The following is a 26,245-nucleotide window of genomic DNA, read 5'->3' on the forward strand; positions in this document are numbered from 1 at the left end:
AGACTTTGAGTAAATAGCCGAGTAGCGGCGCAATAGCTTATAAACTCGAAATACCTCTGAATTTTCCACCTGTTTTTTACCCTTTTTTAATATCATTTAGTAGACTGTAAAAATCAGTATTTGATTTTAACATTTAATATCTAAACCCAAACGTAAAGGGTGAAGATATAATTTTTGCTCAATCGTAAACGTTAATTTAAATTAGTTTTATTTAATTTAAATTATTTTATTTGTCGCCAATATTGGTACATATTTAGATAGGTACATTTTACGTCTATTTTCTTTATGAGCGAGGGAAAGCCGAGTAGGTACTGTGCAAGTCCTACGTACACCGATAGTATAAGAACGAGTGAAAGCTTTCATTTAATAAGAAAGTAGAACATCTGTTATTGATCACTTTCTCGAAAGCTCACCATAGAACAAAACAAACCGATTCTATAAAATGCTTATTGTTGATTTTTTATGTCTCATAAAAATTAAAAATAAAGATATGACATCCGTTTTTTTTTTTATTTAATCATTTGTCATTGTTTCCCCACATCAATTAATTAATTACCTATCGTTATCACTTTCTTTTTAAAAAGAGATATTTTGTGAATTAAAAATGTTTATTTTCATAATTGATTCTGGAAATAATAATGTATTCAGGAAACGATTTAAAGATTTCGTTTTTAAAAAAAGAAGTATCTTTATTTTTAATGATGTCGTCGTATTAATATCTGAAGTGCCTGTTCATTTGTCTTAACATTACAGGAAATATAAAAAAATTAACTTTCGAGCATAATACATCGATTCTAAAAATATACTCATTCACAACATTTGTGTGTCCAAATACTTGTTCACAAATCTGGTTTTTGTCTATTTAGGAGCTTTATTTTTTTACATCTCAACAAAGATGAAGAAGAATATGGAATCAGGGTATTTACAGACCTATCAAAGGCTAGTTAAGTAATAACACCTAAAATTCCTTTTAAACACATAGATGAATAAGAATATGGAAGTCTGGGTATTAACAGGGCTTATGAGCTGTCGTAAGCTAGTTAAAAGATCACTTTACACACGTGCAACATTCACCATTCTACCCATGATTGAAAACCACACAACTCAAATTTTCGAAACTCCTAGATATATGACCATTTTCATGACACATTTACTGTACTTTCATCTTATATCTAGTTATAGAGTTCCAAAAATTTGAGTAGTATGGTTGCCGATCATGGGTAGAATAGTAAATATTGCAGTGTGTAAAGTGATCTTTTAACTAGCTTACGACAGCTCATAAGCCCTGTTAATACCCAGACTTCCATATTCTTATTCATATATGTGTTTAAAAGGAATTTTAGGTGTTATGGTTCGACTTCGTGAAAAACTTAGAAATATGGGGTGTGAGCCAGCTACATATACTCGTATATGGTCACACTGGTCGCCAAGAAAATGCGATTCAGTTGTCTAAGCCATGTATTCCGCATCCCTTCCAAAAAAACACCATCAGGATAGTGAGAATTTTCTAAAAATACCTCAGAATCTACTATAATGGAAAATTTTAGTTTCGCAATGAATATCCTAAAATATTAAAAATAAAAATATATATATAAAACCCTTATCCGCACCCCAATGGTGCATAGGGCACTACGTCATATAAACGCAGTGTTATCTTGATCATTTACACATGAAGGAAAGGTGATCAGCCCTCCGCTTCAGGTACCAGTCCAGGGTAATATTGAATAAATATGACAGTGAAAAAATCATTTATATTTATTTTACCCCCCTTGGGAATCGAACCCGGGACCTCCAGAACGGTAGCCGAGCGTGCTGACCATTACACTACGGAGGCAGACTAAAATATTACTCAATAATATTATGTATTTCTTAAATATTCGTACATGTATATTAAATCAATTTAAAACTATCCTCTTTTTAACATTTTTGATGAATATTACTTTTTTTATAACACACGCGTGTTCAAAAATGTAAATATTTAATATTTTCAAATATTCTCCAAAATTGAATTAAATATCATATTATTAGCTGCAATAACCGTGAAAGTCTAACACTACTTGCCATCACGCTAAACCCAACGAGGTCACAATCTGAAGTTTATAGAGTGAAAGGCTCATAGATAAATATGTTTATTATTATCTATTTGCAGATATACTGTCCTAACGACAGAACAAAATCCATTTCAGAACATCTAAGTAAATAATAAGGTAACTTTTTGTTTATTCAGGTGTTTTGAAATGGGTTTATCTATCATTTATTTTTTCACTTACAAAATATTAAGTCCTAAGTCAATAAGACCTGTGTTGGTTGGGGAAAAAACACAAAATTAAAATAAAATGAATTTTATGATAAATGTAAAATAAGTTTATTGTTAAAATGTTTAAATGTATATATTTATATAAAAAAAAGTATTTTAAACCGTATAAAAATCATACTCGTACAAAAAAATTATTTATAATAAATATCAAAGGAATGCACGAAGAAGTAACAATATAATATGAAACAAAATACATAATATATTTTTTTATTTAAATAAGACGTTGAGTTGTGGTCCCATAGTTAGCGTCGCGCTTTAAAGCTTTAGATTCTGGGTTCAAACCCACTCTACCACAATTCAATACCTATTTTTTATAATGAGCCGCTTAGGTCACGAAACTACAATAGTTTTGTGTCGTGTTGTGGTCCCGTGGTTAGTGTCGCGGACTCTTGAGTCAGATTTTCTGTATTCGAACCCACTTTATTGGATACCTATTTTTTTCTAATAATGAGCCACTTAGGCTCACAGAAATAGTATGAAATTGAAGTATTTTTGTAAATAATTAAAACTGAAATTAAATTAAAAATTAATTTAATGAATTTATTTTTTAAATTAAAGTACAAAATTAAGAAATGTGTACATACATAACAAAACATTTGTGTATACATGTTTTGTTATGTGTAAACAAATGTGTAAAAATTTATTGTAGGCGTATAAATGTCACCTTGAAAAGGTACCTACCCACTCAGTTACTTTGAACAACTGACCTAAAAATGACTTTGGACTTTGAGAGGATCAAAATCACTCAAATTATTATCAATAATCACTCAAACTATTCAAGGATTTAATAATAATAATTTTAAATAATTTTTTTATGGTAAAACTTACTTTTTCAATCAAACACCGTGATTTTTTTAAACGTAGCTTTAAAAACATTTTAGTAGAAAGCGGGGCAGTTCTTAATAGGCGCATTGTAAAAAATATTGTTTTTCGATGAGTTTGCATTTCCTGCGTCAAATTTCTTGTCGATCAGGCATAAATTATTAACTTTCTATGATGGCGCCATTCTAGATAAATCTGTGTATTTCATATTCCGTTGTAAGCACCTCTTAATTTTTAAACGGGTTCTATTCTCTAAGAAAAATGTGTAATAAAATGAAACAAATAAAAAATAATGATTTAACGGATATTCTTCTACCACATAACTTCTTCATATTTGTATAATACTAAAATTCATACACTCTGTAGTGCAGTGAATAGTGCTTTGGTTACTATACATAACTTCTTAGATTCGATTTCCGATCGGGTCTAAATAAACATTATTTACGAGTTTATTTTCACTCTTATAAAAATAAATTTAATATTAAATTGATCATGAAATGTAGAACTTAAGTAAATAAAAGAGTGAGTTACAGAATCGCTCCATGTATTTATGGTTTGTGACGTACCTAATAAATTTCCGATCAATCCTACCGAATTACGCTCACCGATAGGTACCCGACATTAAAAAAACTCAGCACACATTTTGTCCCATTTTGGAACTAGTTGAGAGACTTTTTGTACATTGAAATTTATAATGACGACTGGTTTTTTGTAAACGAAAACGAAAACATCTGAAATGTTGCTAACACTCCGACGCCGATGGGCGTAATACACAGCGAGATACGAACGATAGCAATGTACTCGTATCTAATAGACACACAATTTATTATTACTATTGTAATACTTATCAGAATTATGTTATAAAGATATTTTGACCTTATTATTCTGAGGAATATTAAACTTATTTACATTTTAAAGAACATTGACTGATTTATCAATTAAACTTCTTTTAGAGAACATATGTACATGGCGGGCTTATTTCTAAGAAGAATATTTTCCAACCAACCAAATTTAAAAGTAATTAATCACATATATCACGACAATAAATAACATATTTACTCTTGTTTCCACGTTTCAAGCTTCGATTATACATATATATATATATATATATATATATATATATATATATATATATATATATATATATATATATATATATATATATATATATATATATATATATATATATATATATATATATATATATATATATATATATATATATATATATATATATATATATATATATATATATATATATATATATATATATATATATATATATATATATATATATATATATATATATATATATATATATATATATATATATATATATATATATATATATATATATATATATATATATATATATATATACATTTATATATATATATATATATATATATATATATATATATATATATATATATATATATATATATATATATATATATATATATATATATATATATATATATATATATATATATATATATATATATATATATATATATATATATATATATATATATATATATATATATATATATATATATATATATATATATATATATATATATATATTTAAATATAAATATATTTATTTAAATACATGTATAAATATATTGCGCAAGCTGAAGCGCAAGATTCCTTGCCTTCATGAAAGTAACGTTGGAAATAACACTGCGTCAATACGAATTGGTTACGAATAAAGGTTAGAAGAAAAAGAAGAAATGTACGGTCAATTAAAATTTTGATTGTAAAATCTAAAACAATTTCAATTAACAATATACGAAATGTGTTAAATGTGTTAAAATTGTACACATCAACTCACTCCTCAATTCCAGATTCATTCCACATTTTTTAACTAACAGGAATGCCTATCGGCTTGACTTGGGAAGATATACATAATAAGAGATGAATAACTTTATTTATCGGAATAAATAACGCAAATAATAACTAACGGCGTGTCAGAATAAATAATAAATAACTTTATGTATTTAATTAATACATTGTGCCCAACAGAGGGTTAACATCCATTTGACTTGGAGTCAAACCGTGATCAAGTGATTACAATTATAAATTCAGATAGTTGTTTGTTATTTTTATAATAAAATTCAGTTTGTCACGGGACTGTATGCTCAATTTGTCATGCTCTCCTGATAATAAAAAATGGCATAAACGGGTTTTTTAAGCATGTATATTAATAAGCGATGGATATTTATGTCTTTATAAAACGTTTCTAATTCCAATAGTCTAATTAACATTCTCTTTCAATCAAATATAATAATATTATCGTGATTAAAATAGTTAATCTAAAGTAGAGTGAGTCGTGTTTCAGAAATATTTTCGTACAGCTAGTTTTATTTAAAAACAAAACATTCTTTCCCCACTCTGTTAAAATGTGTCTCCATCAGCAGGTGGTATCTAAGTGTTTAAAACTTGATAAAAAACGATTCATTGTATTTATAAGTGTGATTCTTTTTCGATTAATTTATTTCTTTATAGCCGCTAGGGAGAATGAATTCAGCATGATTTCTAAGCGGTACAAAGTCGAAATAGAAGACTGATATCGTTTTTACATGCAACGTCATTGTAAGTTATTTTATTAGTTGAATTAATTAAAAGCATGTCTTTTTACTACTTTAGGTATTTATTAGGTGCATTTGAAAGTGCCGTTTTTTTGTTGCTAAATGTAACCATTTTTTTCGATATCAAAGGGAAAAAATACATTTATCAAAATAATTACCGTCGCTAACTACTACTTTCGCCCATTTTTCTGGCAATGAACGGGATATGTGCTGGAAGAAGTCATGGTTATTTAAGGAAATCCATTATTGGACTGTCCAATTTTGAACTTCTTTGTAGGAACCAATGCGAAGTAAAATAATATCCCATATGAAATATTGTTTTATACCATCGGTGTACAGTCCTAAAATATCCAGCGTCGGTGACGTTTTTTTATATTAATTTTTCAAACGCAGTAACACATTCTATAAATAATAATTATCTGCTCTGTTTTAAAAGTGAGTAAGTAGATACCTGTTTTTTTTAATGCCTGGCTGCTAACGTGCGTTCTCATTAACCGATATGAATGGACATATTATTATTATATTCAAAACGTTCGAATTGCAGCTGTTTCCCGCCAATCAAAGCCGTGAACTTGAAACTCGAAAACGAACGTGAAAGTAGTTCAAATATCGAATTTTCAAACATAAAAAAGAACGTTGAAAAAATCAAATCGAATAATCGAACGCTGCGGTTTTAGAATAAAAAGTAGAAAAAGCGAATAGCTTTTTCATAAACCTACTTTCAACGGTGACTTATTGAAACATTATTTGTCATTTTTAGTCTTATTTGACAAAAAATTAGAAAACAATGACATCGCGCCAAAATTATTTTCTATATTACCCTGTATATTTTCCTAAATAAACATGTGAATAAATTGTTGTTTGCAAGACATAAAATGCATCTCATAAATATACAATTCAATATGCCAATGTCAGCTTAGAATCCTCCTCGGCATTTTCGCATTTTTGTATCCATTTTTAAATTTTGTCTTATTTCTTCAATAAATATGGCCTTGCCTTTTATTTATTCAATTATTCAATAAAATCTAGCTTATAAATGATTACTGTTGAAGATAAGTCGAAAATTTAAATGATCAAATCAAATATCAATAACTGTAAACGAAAAACGCAGTGTTAATTTGTGTATTGTATGTTGACCTTATTAAAATAAATATAATTCATTTTATTTACAGTCACACCTTTTTTTTAAGCCCTCCTAAATTCTTATCTCTATTTTCTTATCTTGTTATAATAAAATAATTCTTTATCCTTTTAAAAAAACACACGTTTTATTATATTATCTTGTGTCGTATTTGCGGTTCTTGTAATATTTATTTTTCAAATCCATATTACGCAAGAATTCAACAGCATGAATATTTTTTAAATGTAGTAATAAAATAATATAATATAACTTAACTGACATTTCTAGATCGGTATTTTAGGGATAAGTTTCTTTACGGACTCGAATGAAAAAGAGTTTAATTTAATATATCCTAAAGACATACTTATAAATTATTTTGAATACACAAATACAATACAAAACAGTATTGACAAAATTAAATATACTTAGGAAACTGATAAAAATTCAACATTTTCCTTTAGAAATTAAAAATGTAAAAGACACAAACACTCCAAAAAAGAAACTTTACGAAGACTATAAGCATATACAGACTATATAACAATGATAAAAAACTAAACAAGATAACTTCCTTTGCACCGCATAAAAATATATGTTCCCCAGTCACACATTTTTTTGATGTTTAAATAACATGTTAATATCAACAACAACAAAAAGAGTCCCTCTCCAAGCACAAGAGCTAAGTGTCTTTTTTGGAGAGGCTCAGCGCAACTAAAATTACAAGATTGTGTAATAAAGTATAAATGTTTAAAAAATGTCATTATAAAACACTCTCCTTATTATCCATTGTTCACTTAGTGTAATACCACTTTTATAAACACTTTTTCCTGACTACCGGTTTCGGAAAATCATACCATCATCAGGTCATTAAAATAAAATTATTACGATTCGACATTTGTATAAAAATAAAATTTTGAAAGAAAAAAAGAAGGCAAATGAAAAGATAAAGAAGAAAAATGTGATCATACATATTTTTTAATGAATTAAAAATTAAAGTCAACAAGACAGCCTACTCAACTGAATTCCCTTTTCTTGACGTCAGCGTCGGTTGTAACCACGGGTGGCTGCCATCTGCGCCTTATTTCCTGGTTTCTCACAAAGTCAAACGAACTCAAGGATAAAATTCGTCATAGATATATACTATCAAAGATATATGACAGCTCTGGGCCCTTGTAAGTTGTACCATGCTTCACAGCCGTATAAAATAATATGTAAGTATAATCCAGGCATTGATTGAGCGGTACTTGGTCTTCAATGAGTACAAATCCGATCTCCAGACAGTCTTCGGCTGTCCAAACTTAAAACACAGTAAGGGACATTTTTTTGTAGTACGTTTTTTTTGCATTTTTGGACTAAGTAGAATCTACTTAGCCCAAAAATTAAAAAAAAAGTACTACAAAAAAAATGTCCCTTACTGTGTTTTGAGTTTGGACAGCCGTCTTCATACTGTTGAATGTGGTGCTTCAAATCTTAAATGCACATTTTCTATATTGTGATGGTCAGCACGCTTGGCTACGTACCGTGGAGGTCCCAGGTTCAATTCCCTGGGAGGGGTCAAATAAATGTATGTGATTTTTCACTCTAATATTTATTAAATATTACCCTGGACTAGTGCCTGAAGCGGAGGGCTGATCGCCTTTCCTTCGTATGTTAACGATCACGATAACATTACGTTTATATGATGCAGTGCCCTATGCAACATAGAGTGCGGATAAGGGTTTGAGGAAGAATTTTCTGTAATGTACGCTCCCAACTTGAAACTCTCGAATCTTTTGATGAGCTATGCTAAGCTTAAAATAGAAGACATAATTTGAAATAAAAGAAATAAAATGGAACAAAAGTGCCTTACCTTTTACAAATTATTTTGGAAAAGGGGATATTTTCTTATCATAAACATTTCTCACTTTGGTATAACAGAAATTTAAATTCTACTAGACAAAACGTCAAACTGTTCATAAAACATCGCTCGCTATTTTCCGCTCGTTTTTATAAGAAATTCAAATCAATTAATCAAACACATCATCAAATCTTTGTTCAAAAGGCATTGCATTTGTGTCTCATTACTTGGTATTTTTCCAATCGACCGGACCGTTTAATTGAAGTAATCAGATTATTGTTATAGTAATTGAACGGCATAACTTATCCATAAAAGTTTCAGTCGTCTGTTAATGTTCAGGCTATTTGTATATCGCTTCATATCGTCTATGGTACGTTGGACTGGCAAACACTTTCTACGTGCGACATGAAAATAAACACTCAAAGAATGAATCCGCAACCATTGATTGATGAAACTATTAAAATGGTTTAATCCCTTGGTCGTCAAACTGCGGCCCGCGGCAATAAAATATCCGTTTCCGAATTCGATATAAAAAATGATTCGGATAATTGCGGATGTTACTCTAAATTACATTTTCAATTGACATGACGCGATATTAATATTTGTTTTGAGTTAAGACAGAGATTATCTTTGACTGTTTTAGCACTGCGACTAACTTTATTTTTACAATATTTTGAGTAATTAAAATCTCGATAGAGACAAAGAATATTTTAAATTTATTTCAGGGAATAGCATCAAGTGGCCACTTAAACCAGCCAATGACAGGTCATAAGCCCTGTAAATGCCTAGATAGGGGTAGGGGTTGGCTAGGAGTATGTATAGGAGCTTCGAGCTGGAACCTAGCATGTAACAGTCGGCTATCGTACATAATACCCAATTCATAAGTGTGCGGCCCGCAGTGATACCTCACATTGCCCCATGTGACCCTTGACCAGAAAAGTGTGACGACCGCTGGTTTAATCGCATTTACCTTTAGTTATGTCTTTCACCTGGGCATTTAAACTTACGTGATCCATAATCCATAAAATATATTCCATTCCTATATCGAATGATGCTTCCACAAGGGTCACAATCTCAGTAATTTTGTTTTATTACTTTTATTGTTTTGTACCTTTTGTTTTGTTTTTTTGTGATCAACTTCAGTATTTTTTGTGAACTAAGCACATCTTCTTACATTTTTAAAGATATAAACTAAAAATGCTTCAAATCCTTGTACATAATAGGCAAGGAAAATTTTCTATGGCAACTAACAAATATATTTTTTTAAACCTCAGTAATGATGAGTAAGTCGGAGAAGAAGACAAGAATATCGAATGATATAGGATTGGAATCAATTTGATGTTCAGAACTGATCACCTTAATGTGGTTTTTCATCACGTTAACACTGTGTTGATCCGTAGAGGTGCCGTATGCACTATTGGGTACAAATAAAGTTAGAGAGAAAACGTATGATATGTGTTAGGTACCTAAGTGTTTTACTTAAAATAATTTAGATTTTCGTTCATTTGGCAATTTCAAACGCGATTTTCCACGGGTACCTACTCGTCAGTGAATTCATACTAATGATTGCCGACACCTGTCGTACGCAGGCTTCGCGTGGCACGATGCCTTGTATTTAAAAGATGCACCGTTTTCGATTTCATCAGTAGGCCGCCTTTGGCCATTGAGTGAAGTCGTCTGCGGATAGCTAGTGTCGCCAGTATCATGGTTTATACAATGCAGAGCGGTGCCTTGCTTGAAATGCCGGGAAAACGTGGCGGGAAATTCTTTATTGCTGAAAAGGTAAATCTTCTTCAAATACTTCTTGGAAAATCAAACAAATCTTTATTAAAATAACTTGTGCATTTTAATTTTATAAAGAACATTCCATATTCCTAGTATTTTAGACATTTGTTCAAACTCCTTTGTTCGTAATATAAAAAAAAATACGTTTAAAATATCCATATTATAATTATTATTTTATAATTTTTTCTTGTTTTATAACCATCACCTAAATTAAACACGTTTTAACCACTATTTTTTTATTTTTTTTTAAATTTTAGTATTGTTTCAGTTTTTTTAAGTTATATTTATCGAGAAGCCGTGAAGAAATAAATTTAAATTAAAAATTATTTTAATTTAAAATATTTTTATTCATGAAAAAAAACACGTGTTTTTAAAATCGCATGTTGAAGAAACCCCATTTTAAGGTTAATTTTTTTTTACAACTTTTAACAATAATTTTTAAATATTATTCAACACATAACATATTCAAGATAATTTATTTGGTTAAAAATATTTTAATTCCTTAAAAAAACACGTGTTTTTGAAACCGCGTGTTGAAAAAACCGCGTTTTTCTTAAGCTAGGTATTTTCACAATAACTACGTTTAATAATATTTAAATATTAATGGTGATTAAAGTTTTACTTTACATTTTACAATTTTATAAAGAAAAACTAATATTTAAATAAATATATATTTGTTGTTTTTTTTTAATACAATTCGTATTTTTGATATACCTACCTAACAACAGTCTAAAATTGAAACAAATTCCTTCGATCAACATTTAAAATAAAAAAACATTTAATTTAAATAGCAGAACATAAAACAATAAAGTATTGTTTAAAGCCTGTGTTCATCTATTTAAAAAATTAAAACACTTTTTGTAAACTTATTAATTCTACTCTCAAGTTTTTTCTTTTGTATAAAATTCTGGTTTACTTATTTTTTAGAACATCGTCCTTGTAATCCTGTCTTAAGGTTGCGATATTATTCCAACCGAACAGCCAAACGATTATTTTAATTTGTGTACCTGAGCTGGGTGCAACATAACATAACATTATATGTGAATTTTCTTGCTTTATTTTATCCACAGTGTGTTATTTGCATGTTTAATTTCATTTGATGTGCTAACATATACGGAAAAATAATGACCATATATATTTTTTATACTCTGATGAGTATAATAAAATCATTTTCGAAATTCAGTATGTATAATACCGCAGTATATCTTACCTGTTTTTAGAAAAAAATATTTATATGAAAAACCTTGTTCTGAACAAACCTGTTTTTAGTTCTTAAAATGTTTTTCAATAAAACTTAATATTTTCTCGGCATTTTAGTATAATCTCCCAAATGGCAGATACGTAAAGTAACATAATCTTGAATTAGAAAAAAAAAGTTATATCAATAAAACATTATTAAATATTTTAGAGCAACAATTGAATAAAAAATCTTACCACATTTACTATGTATTGTCGATATGTATTTATATATATATATATATATATATATATATATATATATATATATATATATATATATATATATATATATATATATATATATATATATATATATATATATATATATATATATATATATATATATATATATATATATATATATATATATATATATATATATATATATATATATATATATATATATATATATATATATATATATATATATATATATATATATATATATATATATATATATATATATATATATATATATATATATATATATATATATATATATATATATATATATATATATATATATTTATATATATATTTATATATATATATGTATATGTATATATATATAAATATATATATATATATATATATATATATATATATATATATATATATATATATATATATATATATATATATATTTACATTTAATTTTAAAGAAAAAAATGAAATAAAATTTATATGTTTAAAGTCAATGATTAATTTATACGATATATCACTTTTTTTTATAAAATAAAAATAAACATTGTCCAAAATTCAATTTTACAAAAGAAAAATAAAATATTTCCGTCTCCCAAAAAGACGAGACTATTTTTTTATTCATCGTATTTTTTCAGTGCCATTGTACTCATTTATTTTTAATCTAAATTATTACAAATAACCTATTTGATTCTCAAGACGTTAATTACAGAATAGCAAATATTATCCAATTAACATAGCGATTAAGATAATTATGAAAACAGAGTAATTAAATATATGTTTATACATAAACGTAAACGTATATTTATATACGTAGATAACCCAATTAGACGTACGATTGTTAATTTAAGCTCCAATAATTTCTGGAAATTTAAACAAAATAATTAAATATATTATTTTAATTTATTTTCTTGTGAGTTTGCCAGGCCAACCATATCGTAGGCTTTTATTTATTATACTTTTTGCGCGATATATGTATGCAAAAGTGGCGTTTTTGGATAGAAAAGTTATAAATAAATTCTGTAGTAGGGCGAAGAATGGATTACTCATATGCATGGTATTGAAAAGTTTGTGAAATGTCGCTAAAAGCAGTTCATTAAAGTTCCCGTAGTCACTACATTCCCGTTTCTAGCACGTAATCCGTCAGCAGGGTACGTTAACTCCGCGGTAACACTGAGACGGCACGGTAACAGGGCTCGCAATTTTGACTTTTGCAGTCGAAAAATGACAGGCGCCGTGGCGTAGTTTGGTAGACGCTCGACTACGAAATTGGCGTCGCACGTTCGATTCCCTCCAATTGCAAATTGAATTCAAGAAAGATTTATTTTAAATTCACCCGGGTGTTTGTGATCTAATTTTCACTCCTACCTTCCATATCCTTACTATGTCTTTGCGGGTTCTTCCTTTAAAAAAATAAAAATAAAAACGCCATGAATTGTTCGTTTTTCTTGCAGATTTATGTTATTTTTCATATGGATTTATCAACCAAATAAAAATACAACATAATACATAGTTTATTAGATAACGAACTGCATTTTTTTTAATGTCTGATTTTTTTCTTTAAAAAAACATAGTATTCATTTTGATAATTTATTCAAACTTTGATTAACGGTAGCACAATGATTAGTTTAGTACTTTTCGATCATAAGGTAAACATAATAAGATTTACAATAATTAAAGAAAACACTTTGTTTTTTACCACTTGAGTTTTTATTAAAGACTACATGTTTCAGAAGTTAAACTTCCATCATTCAGGTCTGTATAATAACTATACTATACTGTATAATAACTGTTTTCTTTAATTATTGTAATATGTCTTACCACAAAGTTAATGCCGAAACAATAAATAAAATAATAAGATTTCGTTGTAGCTGTACATTAAGTAGTTATAATGTGTAACCAATCGCTAAATCTGCTTCCTGTAACTGATCAGGAATGCCACAAATCTCACCGCCGCCATGGACAAATCCATCTTTTCATTACAATCCACATCCACTTTCTCTAATATTTTTCTCTTTCATGCTTTTCATCGCGTGGTTCATCTAGTACGCTCATTAATAATAATTAATCTCTGGTAATTTCTCCTAAGTCCGCGTGTTGTCCAGTCGCAGGCGATGGTGGGTAATTTGTTTGCTTGTGAAGATTCTTGTCTGGAAAAAAACTCATCGGGTATGCAAAACACGACACATTTACAAGTGAAAGTCATTTGAGCCGTAACACACTCTCACTAGTTGGAAGCATGTATTGTATGGTACTTTATAGAGACATATGGACGTACGATATTATTATTACTATTTAATGTATTAGATACTGGATTGTTCACCCTACGGATGATATGTCAATATTATCGTCTTTTTTTAAAAAAAAAATTCTAAAAAAATATGTAATTAAGTTTATAAGAGAAATGTTGAGTAACAAAAAAGACAATAATAAATTTAATTTCATCCCATTGATTTTTTGGCATTCATTTTAAAATATATTGATAATAGTCCTATTATTAACATTTATCCACCTCCATGGTGTAATGGTTAGCTACCGTGCTGAAGGTCCCGGGTTTGATTCCCAGGGGGAGGGTAATTTTTTTAGTGATTTTACACTATAATATTTATTTAATATTACCCTGGACCAATCCCTGAACCACCTTGCGAGATCACCTTGCCTTCACGCAAGTAACGATCAAGATAACACTGCATCAATACGATGCAGTGCCTTATGCACCATTGGGTACGGATAAGGGTTAGAAGAAGAAGAATTATTAACAGGATCCTATGTCTGTAACCTTTATTTTATAGTTAAATATGAGAAAGAGAGAGGAATTTATTAGTTATCATTTTTTATATGACTCTAATAACGAATGTACCTGCCTGTTATTTTTTTAAGAACGAGACACGAGTGTAAAGAGAAATTTGTATCGGCGTATTTTATTTCCTATTTCACATATCCGCAGATGTGAAAACCAGAAAACCAGTTGTGCTGACTTCTGAAATGTCCATTTAGCAGCCGGCAGCTAGTCGAGTGGGCAGATGTAGATGCTGCGTGACCATAAACTTGTGAAAGTCACTCGGATATGGCGATCCGTCCGATTCTGTACTGGTTTCTTATGGCGCAGCTCGCATGGGGGAATGCCGTGCGACGTACACACTGCGACCGACGTCATGTGAAATGTTATGAATTAATGCTATCAATATTCAAGTCATATTAGAAAGTGTACAAATGTATGCATTGACAGCTGGTTAAATAACTATCGGATACAAAAATCTAATACGCGATTCTAACGTGTAATTTTCCTTCCTTTATTGTATGTATATTATGGAGCTTATTCATGAATATGTGCATAATAATTTTTGTCGAGTTAATAAACTTTAGTAAAGGACTTAGGGAACAATCATAATGCTAAGATTTTTTTATTGCTGAAGTTTAACATAGACGAAAAAAATGTAAAATTTCGCAAAAAAAAAATTTGAGTTACAATAAAACCACAGATTTCAACTATTAATAGTTTTTTTTTTAACATTTAAGAATAGTTTTTATTTCAATTAGACTGTTTCTAAAGTCTACTATATTTTTTCCACATTTCTTATTCTTCAAACCCTTATCCGCACCCCAACGATGCATAGGGCACTGCATTGTATACACGCACTGTTATCTTGATCGTTAAAACATGAAGGAAATGTGATCAGCCCTCCGCTTCAGGTACCAGTCCAGGGTAAATATTGAATGAATATTAGAGTGAAAAAATCACTTATATTTATTTGACCCTCCCACGGGATTCGAACTCGGGACCTCCAGAACGGTAGCCGAGCGTTCTGACCATTACAATACGGAGGCGGACATTCCTTATACTTGTTATATGTATGTATGTTATATGGTTAGAATCAATATTAAAATTATTTTTAAAAAATTGTTCTCACACATGCCTACACTGACTTACACACGAATACACACTTACATACTAATATTTGTGTTTAATATTGTATGGTTTTTGCGTTTTTATTTTGCTTGCTTTGGTACTTTTTTTTATTTTCTAATTTAGATTATTAGGTACGCATACACAATGAAACTGAATAAAGGATATGCTAGTTAATTTAGAATAGGGTTGCCATTCATCGCGTTACATCGAGAAATGTCATGGTTATCGACAGTATTATCCCGGATATGTTCGGATATTTTTTTAAAAAATCTGAAATCTTCTGTTAATCTGAAAAATGGCAACAAGGAGCGTAAATTATCATCCGCTCTTATCTACAAATCTTGAAAACCCTGAAAAATATTAGTTTGGTAATCTGATTGATTTATTTATTTCATTTTTCTTTTGTCAACAGATTCCCCGATGAACTAGAAAGCCGCATCACACCGGATGAAGAACTCAATGATGATGATGATGATGAAGACGATGATAGTGATGATGAAAGCGAAAGTAGAATAAGGCCTCCGCGCCCGCCGCCTCCCACAGTTCGGGAATCTCCGCTCAGGCAACAGTGTCCCCTCAGGGGTGATCCGAGATGTCCTCCCGCTTCAAAAAGGTAAAAAATAATAATAAATGTAATTTTTAGTTAGGATTTTAATCTTTTTCCTTTAGCCTTTTTTTTAGCCGCAAAATTGTATTCATTTGATACAGGTGTTGGCAAAAATCATCATTTTAAGTTAACTTTAAACTCGCTTACCTCAAAACGACTGCTTTTAACTTGCGGCTATTTTTTTTGTTTTTTAAAGAGAAATATTTGTGTTTTTATTATTTACACAAATATTTCAATTTCATACTATTTCTGTGAGCCTAAGCGGCTTAGAAATAGGTATCAAATTGTGGTAGAGTGGGTTCGAACCGAGAAACTCTGACTTAAGAGTCCGCGACACTAACCACGGGACCACAACCCGACACTGCCCCTTATTTTGCCTTCGCACATTAGAGTAGACTCTAAAAATCGGTGTTTGATTTTAATATTTACAAAATGAATTATGGAGTTCCTCAAATTAAACGTCAAATAATAAAATATTTTGTCGTCAGGTATCGCACGCACGACGGCACGTGCAACAACGCGCGCCGGCCGCGCTGGGGCGCCGCGATGTCGGCCGTGCAGCGCTTCCTGCCAGCGCACTACGCGGACGGCGTGCAGGAGGTGCGGCTGGCGCGCGGCGGGCGGCGGCTGCCGTCGGCGCGCGCCGTGAGCGCGGCCGTGCACGCGGGCCCGTCCGCGGCGCGGGAGCCGCGCGGCAGCGTCACGCACATGCTCATGCAGTGGGGGCAGTTCCTCGACCACGACGTCACGTCGTCCTCCCAGGCGCGCGGCTTCAACGGCTCCGTGCCCAAGTGCTGCGGGAGCGGCGGCAGGGAGTTCATACCGAGGGAATTGCTGGTGAGCACTCACTCTACATTCACTATCACTTTTTATTTTCAAATAATGTTTATAATATAATTTTTTGACATCTCATCAAAGATGAAGAATATGGAAGTCTAGGCATTTACGGGGCTGACGACCATCATAGCATTCACCAATTCTACCCATTTTTGACAACCACACTACTCAAATTCTTGGAAGTTCTATATATATGAACCAATTTTTGAAACATTGTTCTTGAATCACTAGAACTTCACTGGAGACATCTATTGGTGAGATTAAAAGAATTTGAGTAGTGTGGTTGTCAAAAATGGGTAGAATTGGTGAATGCTATGACGGCTGTCAGCCCTGTAAATGCCCAGACTTCCATATTCTTCTTCATCTTTGATGAGATGTCAAAAAATAATATGAAAATAACTCCTGTAATTGGAGATAATCCAGATTTAGTGAACAAGTATTTGGACACACTCAAAAAGTTTTAAATGTTCAAAATGACTCACAGCAACACCAAACCGATTTTCAACAAAAAAGTTAATTATTTTTTGATATCTCAACATAAAAAAGAATCATAGATATGGAAGTCTCGGTATTTTCACAGGGCTTATAACCTGTCATAGGCTGGTTTATGTGAATGTTACAAGTCTGAAAAGTGATCAGTCATAAGCCCCCTAAACGCCCAGACTTACATATTCTTCGGTATCTATGTTGAGATGTCAAACAATAATATGAAAAATAACTCCTATAATTGGAGATAATCCAGATTTGTGTCAAGTATTTGGACACACTCAAAATGTTGTAGAGAAGTTCAATATTATAATACATGAAGGCAAAATGAAATAGATGTAAGGCCGATAAAATCAACTTAGTTTGGAGTTAGGTCCTTACAATATATTGCCTTTACCCAAATTAACGAGCTGCCTGACGTATAAAAAATAGAACCCAATCAGGGATCCAAAATGAAAAAACTGAAAAAATACTTCATGGAACGTATTTTTTTACTTTAAACATGCTTCTTAGTTTATGTTTTTTTATATGCCTATTTACTGTACCTTTTATTGCTTTATATTTTACATTTTTGTGTTTTCTTGTTTGTTACTTTCTTATCTGTTTTTCAGACTTGCTTATCTTAACCCTATGGAGTTAAGTCGTTGCCTATAACTGACAATCAAATATTAATAGCCTTTTGTTCTCCGCCAGCATCCTGAATGTCTGCCAATATCCGTGCACGAAGAGGACCCCTTCTACGGGCCGAGAGGAATCCGCTGCCTGGACTTCATCCGCTCCAGTCCGGCCCCTCGGGCTGGCTGTGAGCTCGGATACAGGGAGCAGATGAACCAAGTGACCGCCTATATAGACGCATCTCCAATCTACAGCAGCTCAGCTAAACAGTCTGATAAACTCAGGATATTTAGAAATGGTAAATTTTTACTTTCACTTTGAAAGCATACTATTTTTAAATAATGTGTCTTTTAAGGTGGGGACTGACCGGAGCATTTCGTCGTAACGGAACATTCCCATCGAGCATCCGAATATCAGATGGAGTACTCAGAACGAGCTCGGCTCGCTGTACTGACTATACGAATGCTCACATCGTAACGTGTTATGTTATAACATGATATAGTATTTATTATTTCATTCATTTAAACCCTTACCCGCACCCCAATGGTGCGTGGGGCACTGCACCATACAAACGCAGTGTTATCTTGATCATTTACACATTAAGGAAAGGTGATCAGCCCTCCGCTTCAGGTACCAGTCCAGGGTAATATGGAATAAATATTACTGTGAAAAAATCACTTATATTTATTTGAGCCCCGACCCGGGACCTCCAGAACGGTAGCCGAGCGTGCTGACGAAAACACTGAATACTGAATCTGTATCAAATTTCCAGGCATGTTACAATACGGCCGACTGCAATCGCGTCGTCCCATCCTTCCCCCAGAAGCCCGCGATACGGAAGCACTGTGTAGAGGAGGTGCTTTGGACGCTTCTTGCTTTAAAGCCGGAGATGGAAGGGTCAATGAACACCCGGGACTTGTAGCAATGCACATTGTCTGGCTTAGAAAACATAACAGGTATTATCTTCTATATAAATATCGATGTTTGTCACATCGTCCTAGTTTATATGAAAACAATTTTTAACCATTTGCCATAATTATGTAAAGGGAGAAAAGCTGTAGAGATAAAAAATTTGTTGACTTCATTTTTTCCTGGCATTGGTCATGGAAACTCATAAGAATTGATGACTATTCACGATCATCTCAAAGTATTTTCCGGCATCATTCTGATGCTGACACCTGGTTTGACTTCACTGTGTTGTTTATCTGTAACTCTTCCTAATGTAAACTCTTTTTTTATATTCCTTTTTTTTCAATGAGTTATAATTTTTGTCTAGCACAGAACTCAAACTACTGAAGCAAATAAGGAAACATTTTTACTATATAATTGTCTTCTAAAGTATTTTATAATGTTTTCTGAATCGCTTATTTAAATTGTGATAAATGGCATCTACATAAAATGGTTTTTGTTAATTACTTCCGTAAGAGAGCGAAAAAAGGGTGTATTTTTTTTATTATTTCAAAGCTAATGATGAAATTCATGCTGAAAATTTTAAAAATGATGAATTTTTAATTCCTCGTTCTGAATGCTTTTGTAAAAAAAATATATAGTATTTTATTCAATTTATAAATTGAATCTATTTAGAATATTTCTTTTTAATACACAGGCTGGCTACAGAACTATCTCACCTGAACCCTAATTGGAGCGATGAAAAGTTATATCAGGAAACAAGAAAAATTATTGGAGCATTTGTGCAGCATATTACTTATAAAGAATTTTTGCCCATCGTCTTAGGTACATATATTTCATTAAATATTTAAATACAACTTTATTCACAGATAAAATTTTACTTTCTTGGTTTATATAAGTTTTTATATTTGAGTATTTTAAAAATATTCTAGTATTACAAGTTACAAAGTAACGCAAAACTTTTGGTGCGGCCGAAATTGTATTGTATATTGTTTATTGTATATTTTCAGGGTCAGAAGTTATGCGCTTGTTTGATTTGGAATTACAAATAAAAGGATTTTACAATGGATATAATTCCAAAATAAATCCTAATCCAGCTAATGCATTTGGAGCCGCAGCATTTCGATTTGGCCACAGTCTCGTTCAAGACTCTTTCATGAGATATGACCGCTTTCATAGACCAATTGATAACAGTAAGTTGAATCGTTTACTCCCTACCACTTTCACTATCAACAAATAATCTGGGTTAAAAATGTTTTTAAAAAATGCCAAAGTAATCTACTTTTGATGATAAGATAATGATGAATTCCTGTCTGATATTATTTAAGATGATGATCTTATAATTCCTCGTTCTGAATGCTTTTCATCATTAGCAAAATACCCACTTGTGTATTTACATTCGTTTTTAATATTTTCAAAAACATAATGAACATAATAATTTGGCAGTATGTACCAAATAAATTTAAACAATTGCTTGTATTTATTCAATGTTTAAAGTGTACAATGTTGAAAGTGTTTAATCCAAAATGGAAAAGGGTATTTTTACATATTTTATAACTCGAAAATTCAATTGGTACTATTCTCAATAAAATCTCTAATGAGTATATCATTTATAGATGTATTTTTAAATTATTTTATCATTTATTATCAAGCTTTATTATTTTTTATTAGAAAAAATCCACAAAAAATAACATATCTTAATAAAAAAAGTAAGGGAGGAATTAAATACATGATTTAAAATTTTAGATGTGCCTCTCCACGAAGAACTTACAAACCCTTCCAACATTTGGAGCTTCGGAGCAGTGGATCGACTCCTACTGGGTCTGACCAATCAACCATCGCAACGGAGAGACGAGTTTATATCACCAGAGCTCACAAACCATCTGTTTCAATCCGGTCGATTCACATTTGGTATGGACTTGGCTTCAATCAACATCCAAAGAGGAAGAGACCATGGCATTCCTCCTTACATCAATTGGAGAGAACCTTGTGGACTTACTCCGGTTGAAGATTGGTCAGATTTACTGAAGATAATGCCTCTTCGAGCTGTGCGGAGCCTAGAAGATGTTTACAGGTAAATATTTCACTTTTAAAGGATTCATCTGCATATTTTTTTGCAAGATCTCCACTTAACTTTGGCTTTCAAAGTCTTAAAAAAAACTCTACTTCTTTAAACTTTTGTCAATGTCACCCACCGGTCTTATCAAGAATACTTATTACTTTTTAAAATTACATTCTATTATCAATGGTGGAATGTTTGATTTGACAGGATTAAAAGCCTTTATTTATTTTTATATTTTACTTGTCTTGGCTGCACATCCCTTTATAATCATTCCTAACTTATCCTCAGGTTGCATCGGAACATAATAGTTAATTTGTGTCATTTTATTTACAGGGATGTAGATGATGTTGATTTATTTACTGGTGGGATGGCAGAACGCCCTGTCATAGGGGGCCTTGTAGGACCGACATTTGCTTGCATCATAGCTCAGCAGTTTTCTAACCTCAGAAGAGGAGATCGATTTTGGTAAACACCGTTGATTTTACCCGTAATATTATGTTAATTATATTCAACAGTTTAATAATTTAACTTGTTTATCTTTTTAAAGGTATGAAAATGGTGGGTTTCAATCATCATTCACCCCAGCTCAGCTACAACAAATAAGGAAAGTTACTCTCGCACAAATCCTTTGTCAGACTATGGAAAATGTTGAGACTCTTCAACCTTTTGTCTTCCTTCCCCCTGACGATTTTCGCAATGAACGAGTTCCCTGTGACAGTTTCCTATTTAACAACTTTGACCTGACCGCTTGGAAGGAACGCGACTTTGAGTTTGACAATGACATCAACAGTTTTGACCGAACGACTAGACAAACCACAGGACAACCAGACTTTAACCAGACTTTAAATAATTTACTCTCAGACTTATTTTCAAATAAAAATACAACCCCTGACAAGAAACCGACTGTTACCCCTAGCCCGATCCAACTTGACGATAAACTTGACATACCTATGAAAACCAAACCTACTAAACTGACAACGTCTCCCCGACCACCAAAACCTAAAACATCCAAAAATCCTTTTTTTACCAGACAAACTGTAAAAACCAAACCGACTTCACGAACTACTACTTTAAAGTTGGATGACAAACTGGATTTTAGCAAAACTTTGCTAGGTAAAAATATGACTGTTGAGACTGACGAAACTAACGTGACAAGAAGTAAACGGTCTTTGGACAATATTTCCAATACAACCTCTTCTAACCAAAAAGACAATCTTCTCAATCAACGTGCTTCTGAGGACAATGTCACACTAGATTCTAGAGAAGGGTTTGTAGATAAACTTCAGAGTGCTGTGAAAACTTACGGAACCATGCTGACTAACGATTTCCCTTTCTTTAGTAATCTATTTAGTAACAAACCAACTACGACAAGACCCCTTCGACCTGTAATTAAACCTCACGTAACTCTTTATCAACAAGACTATCAAACAACAGAAGAACCCGAAAAATACACTTACCTAATCAATATAGTTCCAAAGGCGACCACTCCAAAATATGAAAAAATCCAACAAACAATTAAAATCACAGTACAAGGACATCAACCAAACATACAATTCCCATCCATGAGTTCCTTTTCTTTTAACAAGAAACCAGTTTACAACCAAAACAAACTTGAATACCGCCCGGCTTCTGATTACAATAGACCAGATTCTGGATATAACAATCCCATTTCAGGCTATAATAGACCGATTTCTAACAATAATAGACCAATTTCTAACTATAATACACCAGATTCTGACTATAACGAACCCGTTTCAGGCTATAATAGACCAATATCTAACAATAATAGACCAACTTCTAACTATCATAAACCAATTTCCGACGATGACATACAATACAGCACAAATACCCCTAGTTATTTGAGACCGCAGTATATAAATAGCAGACCTCAGATATCCCAAGACCGCTACGACTTTGACCAAAATCCAGACCACCACTATAAACCAAATAATTACAGACCGACTTACGACTACACCACAGAAAACAACCCTTATGGGTTAGTGACGTTCAGTCATATTGAGACCACTAAACGACCTGACTTATTTAACAGACCCCGACCCCAATACGGATCAAATGACAATCAAAATGACGAGACAACGAGTAACTATGATCGACCAATTATTATATCTGCTGATGACAATTATGGTATCAATACAAGACCTATTCGTCCACAAACTTTAAGACCGATTAGTACAGGTATAACGATTTACATTGACAACAAACCCAAACCAAAACCAAAACCTCCCCAATCTGATGAAGACGTTAATATTAATGACGGATATTCGTCTACATCTTCAGACGATGAAAATGTTCCTCTTTTTACGAGACCTAACTATCAAAGACCTTTCTCCCAAAAACCAATAATAGACTATAAACCAGACCAATATGACAATACTGGACAAGACTCTGACGACCAAACTTACAACAGACCTTTACAAAGTGACCACGGACAGTTTTCATCCTGGAGACCTGATGATAATTACCAAGTGACTGAGAGTGACGATAATGATAATGGATATTCCATTGTGCACAAATCTAAACCAAACAACAACAGACAAACAACCCGACGCCCTTACAGACGTAAACCAGCTGTAGACATTAGTGTAGCTTCGGAGTATGGAGCTCACCACCATAGTGACATTCAAATAGTAATTGATTCTAATCAAAAATATAAAAATACTCCGAGGCCTAATACCAAACCGAGTCACCGAACGACCTCAAAATCAACAACAGTTCAACCGATTAAGCATTTTTACATCGGAAATGTTCTATATAAGTATCCACTGAATCGAGATGCCATGCAACATTATCTTTCCAGAAGTAAAAATGTATCTGAAGAAATATCAACAGACAGTGATACAATCATAAGAGAAAATTATAATAATGTCTGGAAACCTGACAAAATTGAACGCAGAAACTTTTTTGGAGACGACGATGGAAAGGGTGACTTAGAAAAAGACAATAAAGACAAAAGCTTAAATGATAACACATCAGTTAAAACTAATGACCCTGTGCAACGAAAAGATGATTCAAATATTGAATTAACACCATTGGTTGATAGAACAGTGCTTGATAATTCACCACCACAAGCAAAAGCAGCTGATAAAGCAAAAGATCATGTCTTTTTTGAAGTTATGCCCAGCGAGAATAGGTAAAAATTATACTACGTACTGTTTTTAAAAAAATGGCTACTTTTATTATATAATAACAAATTGTAATCATTTTCCTTTGCTTTAATTTTAGTCCAACAAGATGGGCATTTTACCATGAAAAACAGGAAGAAAATCCCGTTCTTAAACTGGCAATGCCGTCAATCCATTCAGACCCGATGGCATCTCATGAACTTCCAAGACCAATGTTTCACACTCCAAAAAATAAAATAAAGAAGCACAAAAATCCATAATAAACATGTTTCAAACCAATCTTTTTAATTTTACTATCATTGAAAGACCATTTTTACTATTGAAGTAGGAACTTAACTTAAAATTGATCTGACTTACAATCCCTAATATTTCTTATTTTAATGCTATCAAAGCAAAGTACCGATAAAGTTTATTAACTATTTAAAGTTTTGTTGTGGCAACCTTTTTAATAATGTAAATAATTATCTTGCCGAGAGTTTGAATCTTGTGTTATTATTACTCATTACTCTTTACCATTAGAAAAATAATTTGTAAAAGAAAATTGAGTAAAAATTGTATATAATGCAACTTTAAAAATGTCTGTAAATAATTTTTTCAAAATCATTAAAATTCATATTATAAATATATTTGTGACTAGAGGGATTTCTAAATGTTTTCAAAAATTGTATTTGTATTTATTTTATTAACTAAATCATATTTACCTTTATAAAACCTTTATGTATGTGTTATTTATTTTAAATATATTTTTATAACAATACAGTGTTTGGTAGGAGAAAAAAAACATTATCATTGAAATGCATTAAATATTTATATTTAATCAAAGGATATATTTATAAGGAAATATTAATATTTTTATTGCTGGCCTGAATTTATGAGTAAATTTTGTATAAATAATTTATTTTATTTTTATTTATTTCATCCCTATCATTGCGCTATATAGCGACATCACATGATTCCTGTTCCTTCCAATTTTTTGTATTTTTTATTAGAATTTGTGTATTAAAATTGTGTCATTGTAACATTCACGTATGCGAGAAGAACAAAGAGACGCAGTTCATCGACTTTAATTCGTTTACATTATCGTGTCCACCACATGTAACTCCTTTAAAATCATATATAAAGGGTGGAGGACAAATTTTTGTGTGCTCTGATTAGATATACCGTTAAACTTAATACGTCGCGCTTGCTCTTTGTCTATTGGCGTCGCTTTGTTCTTCTCGCCCTTATAACTTTTTAATTTTCGTAAAATAAATAATCGACATTCATTTCCATCTTCCTCATCATAAGTGTTCCAATACTGTTAGACGTTACAATTCCCTACTGACCAAATACTATCTTATTTGTATACTACTGGTTAAATATTGCAAATAAAATTCGTATAACTACCGAAACTCTTACTGATCACATTTCGCCAAAAAATCTGATAATAATTACCGTTACCATAGAAAACTATATTGTTTATTTAATAAAATGCATTCTTGATACTAACAAATAAATTAGCTTTTAACACTCAAACTCTTTTAAAATGTGTGTGCATAAATTTTACTTCAATAGATATTTCAAAGTGGTGCAAAAAAAATTAAATTAAATTATTATAACATAAAAACCAAATTTTAGGTCAGACTTTTTTACAGCTTGGTTTTAGAATACTTTCTGGAAAACGGGAATTTAGGATTGTTTATACCTTACATCAGTACAGTATAAGTAACAATTTTATGCTACAAAGTGACCACAAAAACGCCATTTCTACAATTTGTAACTTCA

General features: G+C 31.3%; 1 protein-coding gene across 1 annotated transcript in view; it reads left to right on the top strand.

Annotated features, from left to right (window-relative positions):
* Positions 1-24,760, top strand: part of LOC148312389 (uncharacterized) — a 41,252-nt gene extending 16,492 nt beyond the window's left edge. The window contains exons 4-13 of the mRNA XM_088277399.1: positions 16,235-16,435; positions 16,918-17,266; positions 18,446-18,665; positions 19,140-19,323; positions 19,974-20,101; positions 20,287-20,469; positions 21,023-21,350; positions 21,672-21,803; positions 21,886-24,489; positions 24,582-24,760. Of these exons, the coding sequence (XP_088133525.1) occupies positions 16,235-16,435; positions 16,918-17,266; positions 18,446-18,665; positions 19,140-19,323; positions 19,974-20,101; positions 20,287-20,469; positions 21,023-21,350; positions 21,672-21,803; positions 21,886-24,489; positions 24,582-24,741 (4,489 nt within the window). The 3' untranslated portion in view covers positions 24,742-24,760. The remainder of the gene's footprint in view (positions 1-16,234; positions 16,436-16,917; positions 17,267-18,445; positions 18,666-19,139; positions 19,324-19,973; positions 20,102-20,286; positions 20,470-21,022; positions 21,351-21,671; positions 21,804-21,885; positions 24,490-24,581) is intronic.
* Positions 24,761-26,245: the final 1,485 nt, after the last annotated feature.

The sequence above is a fragment of the Brachycentrus maculatus genome, unplaced genomic scaffold, assembly GCF_059751285.1.
Source record: "Brachycentrus maculatus isolate JH-2025_06_01 unplaced genomic scaffold, ASM5975128v1 h1tg000042l, whole genome shotgun sequence".
Classification (NCBI taxonomy): Eukaryota; Metazoa; Arthropoda; class Insecta; order Trichoptera; family Brachycentridae; genus Brachycentrus; species Brachycentrus maculatus.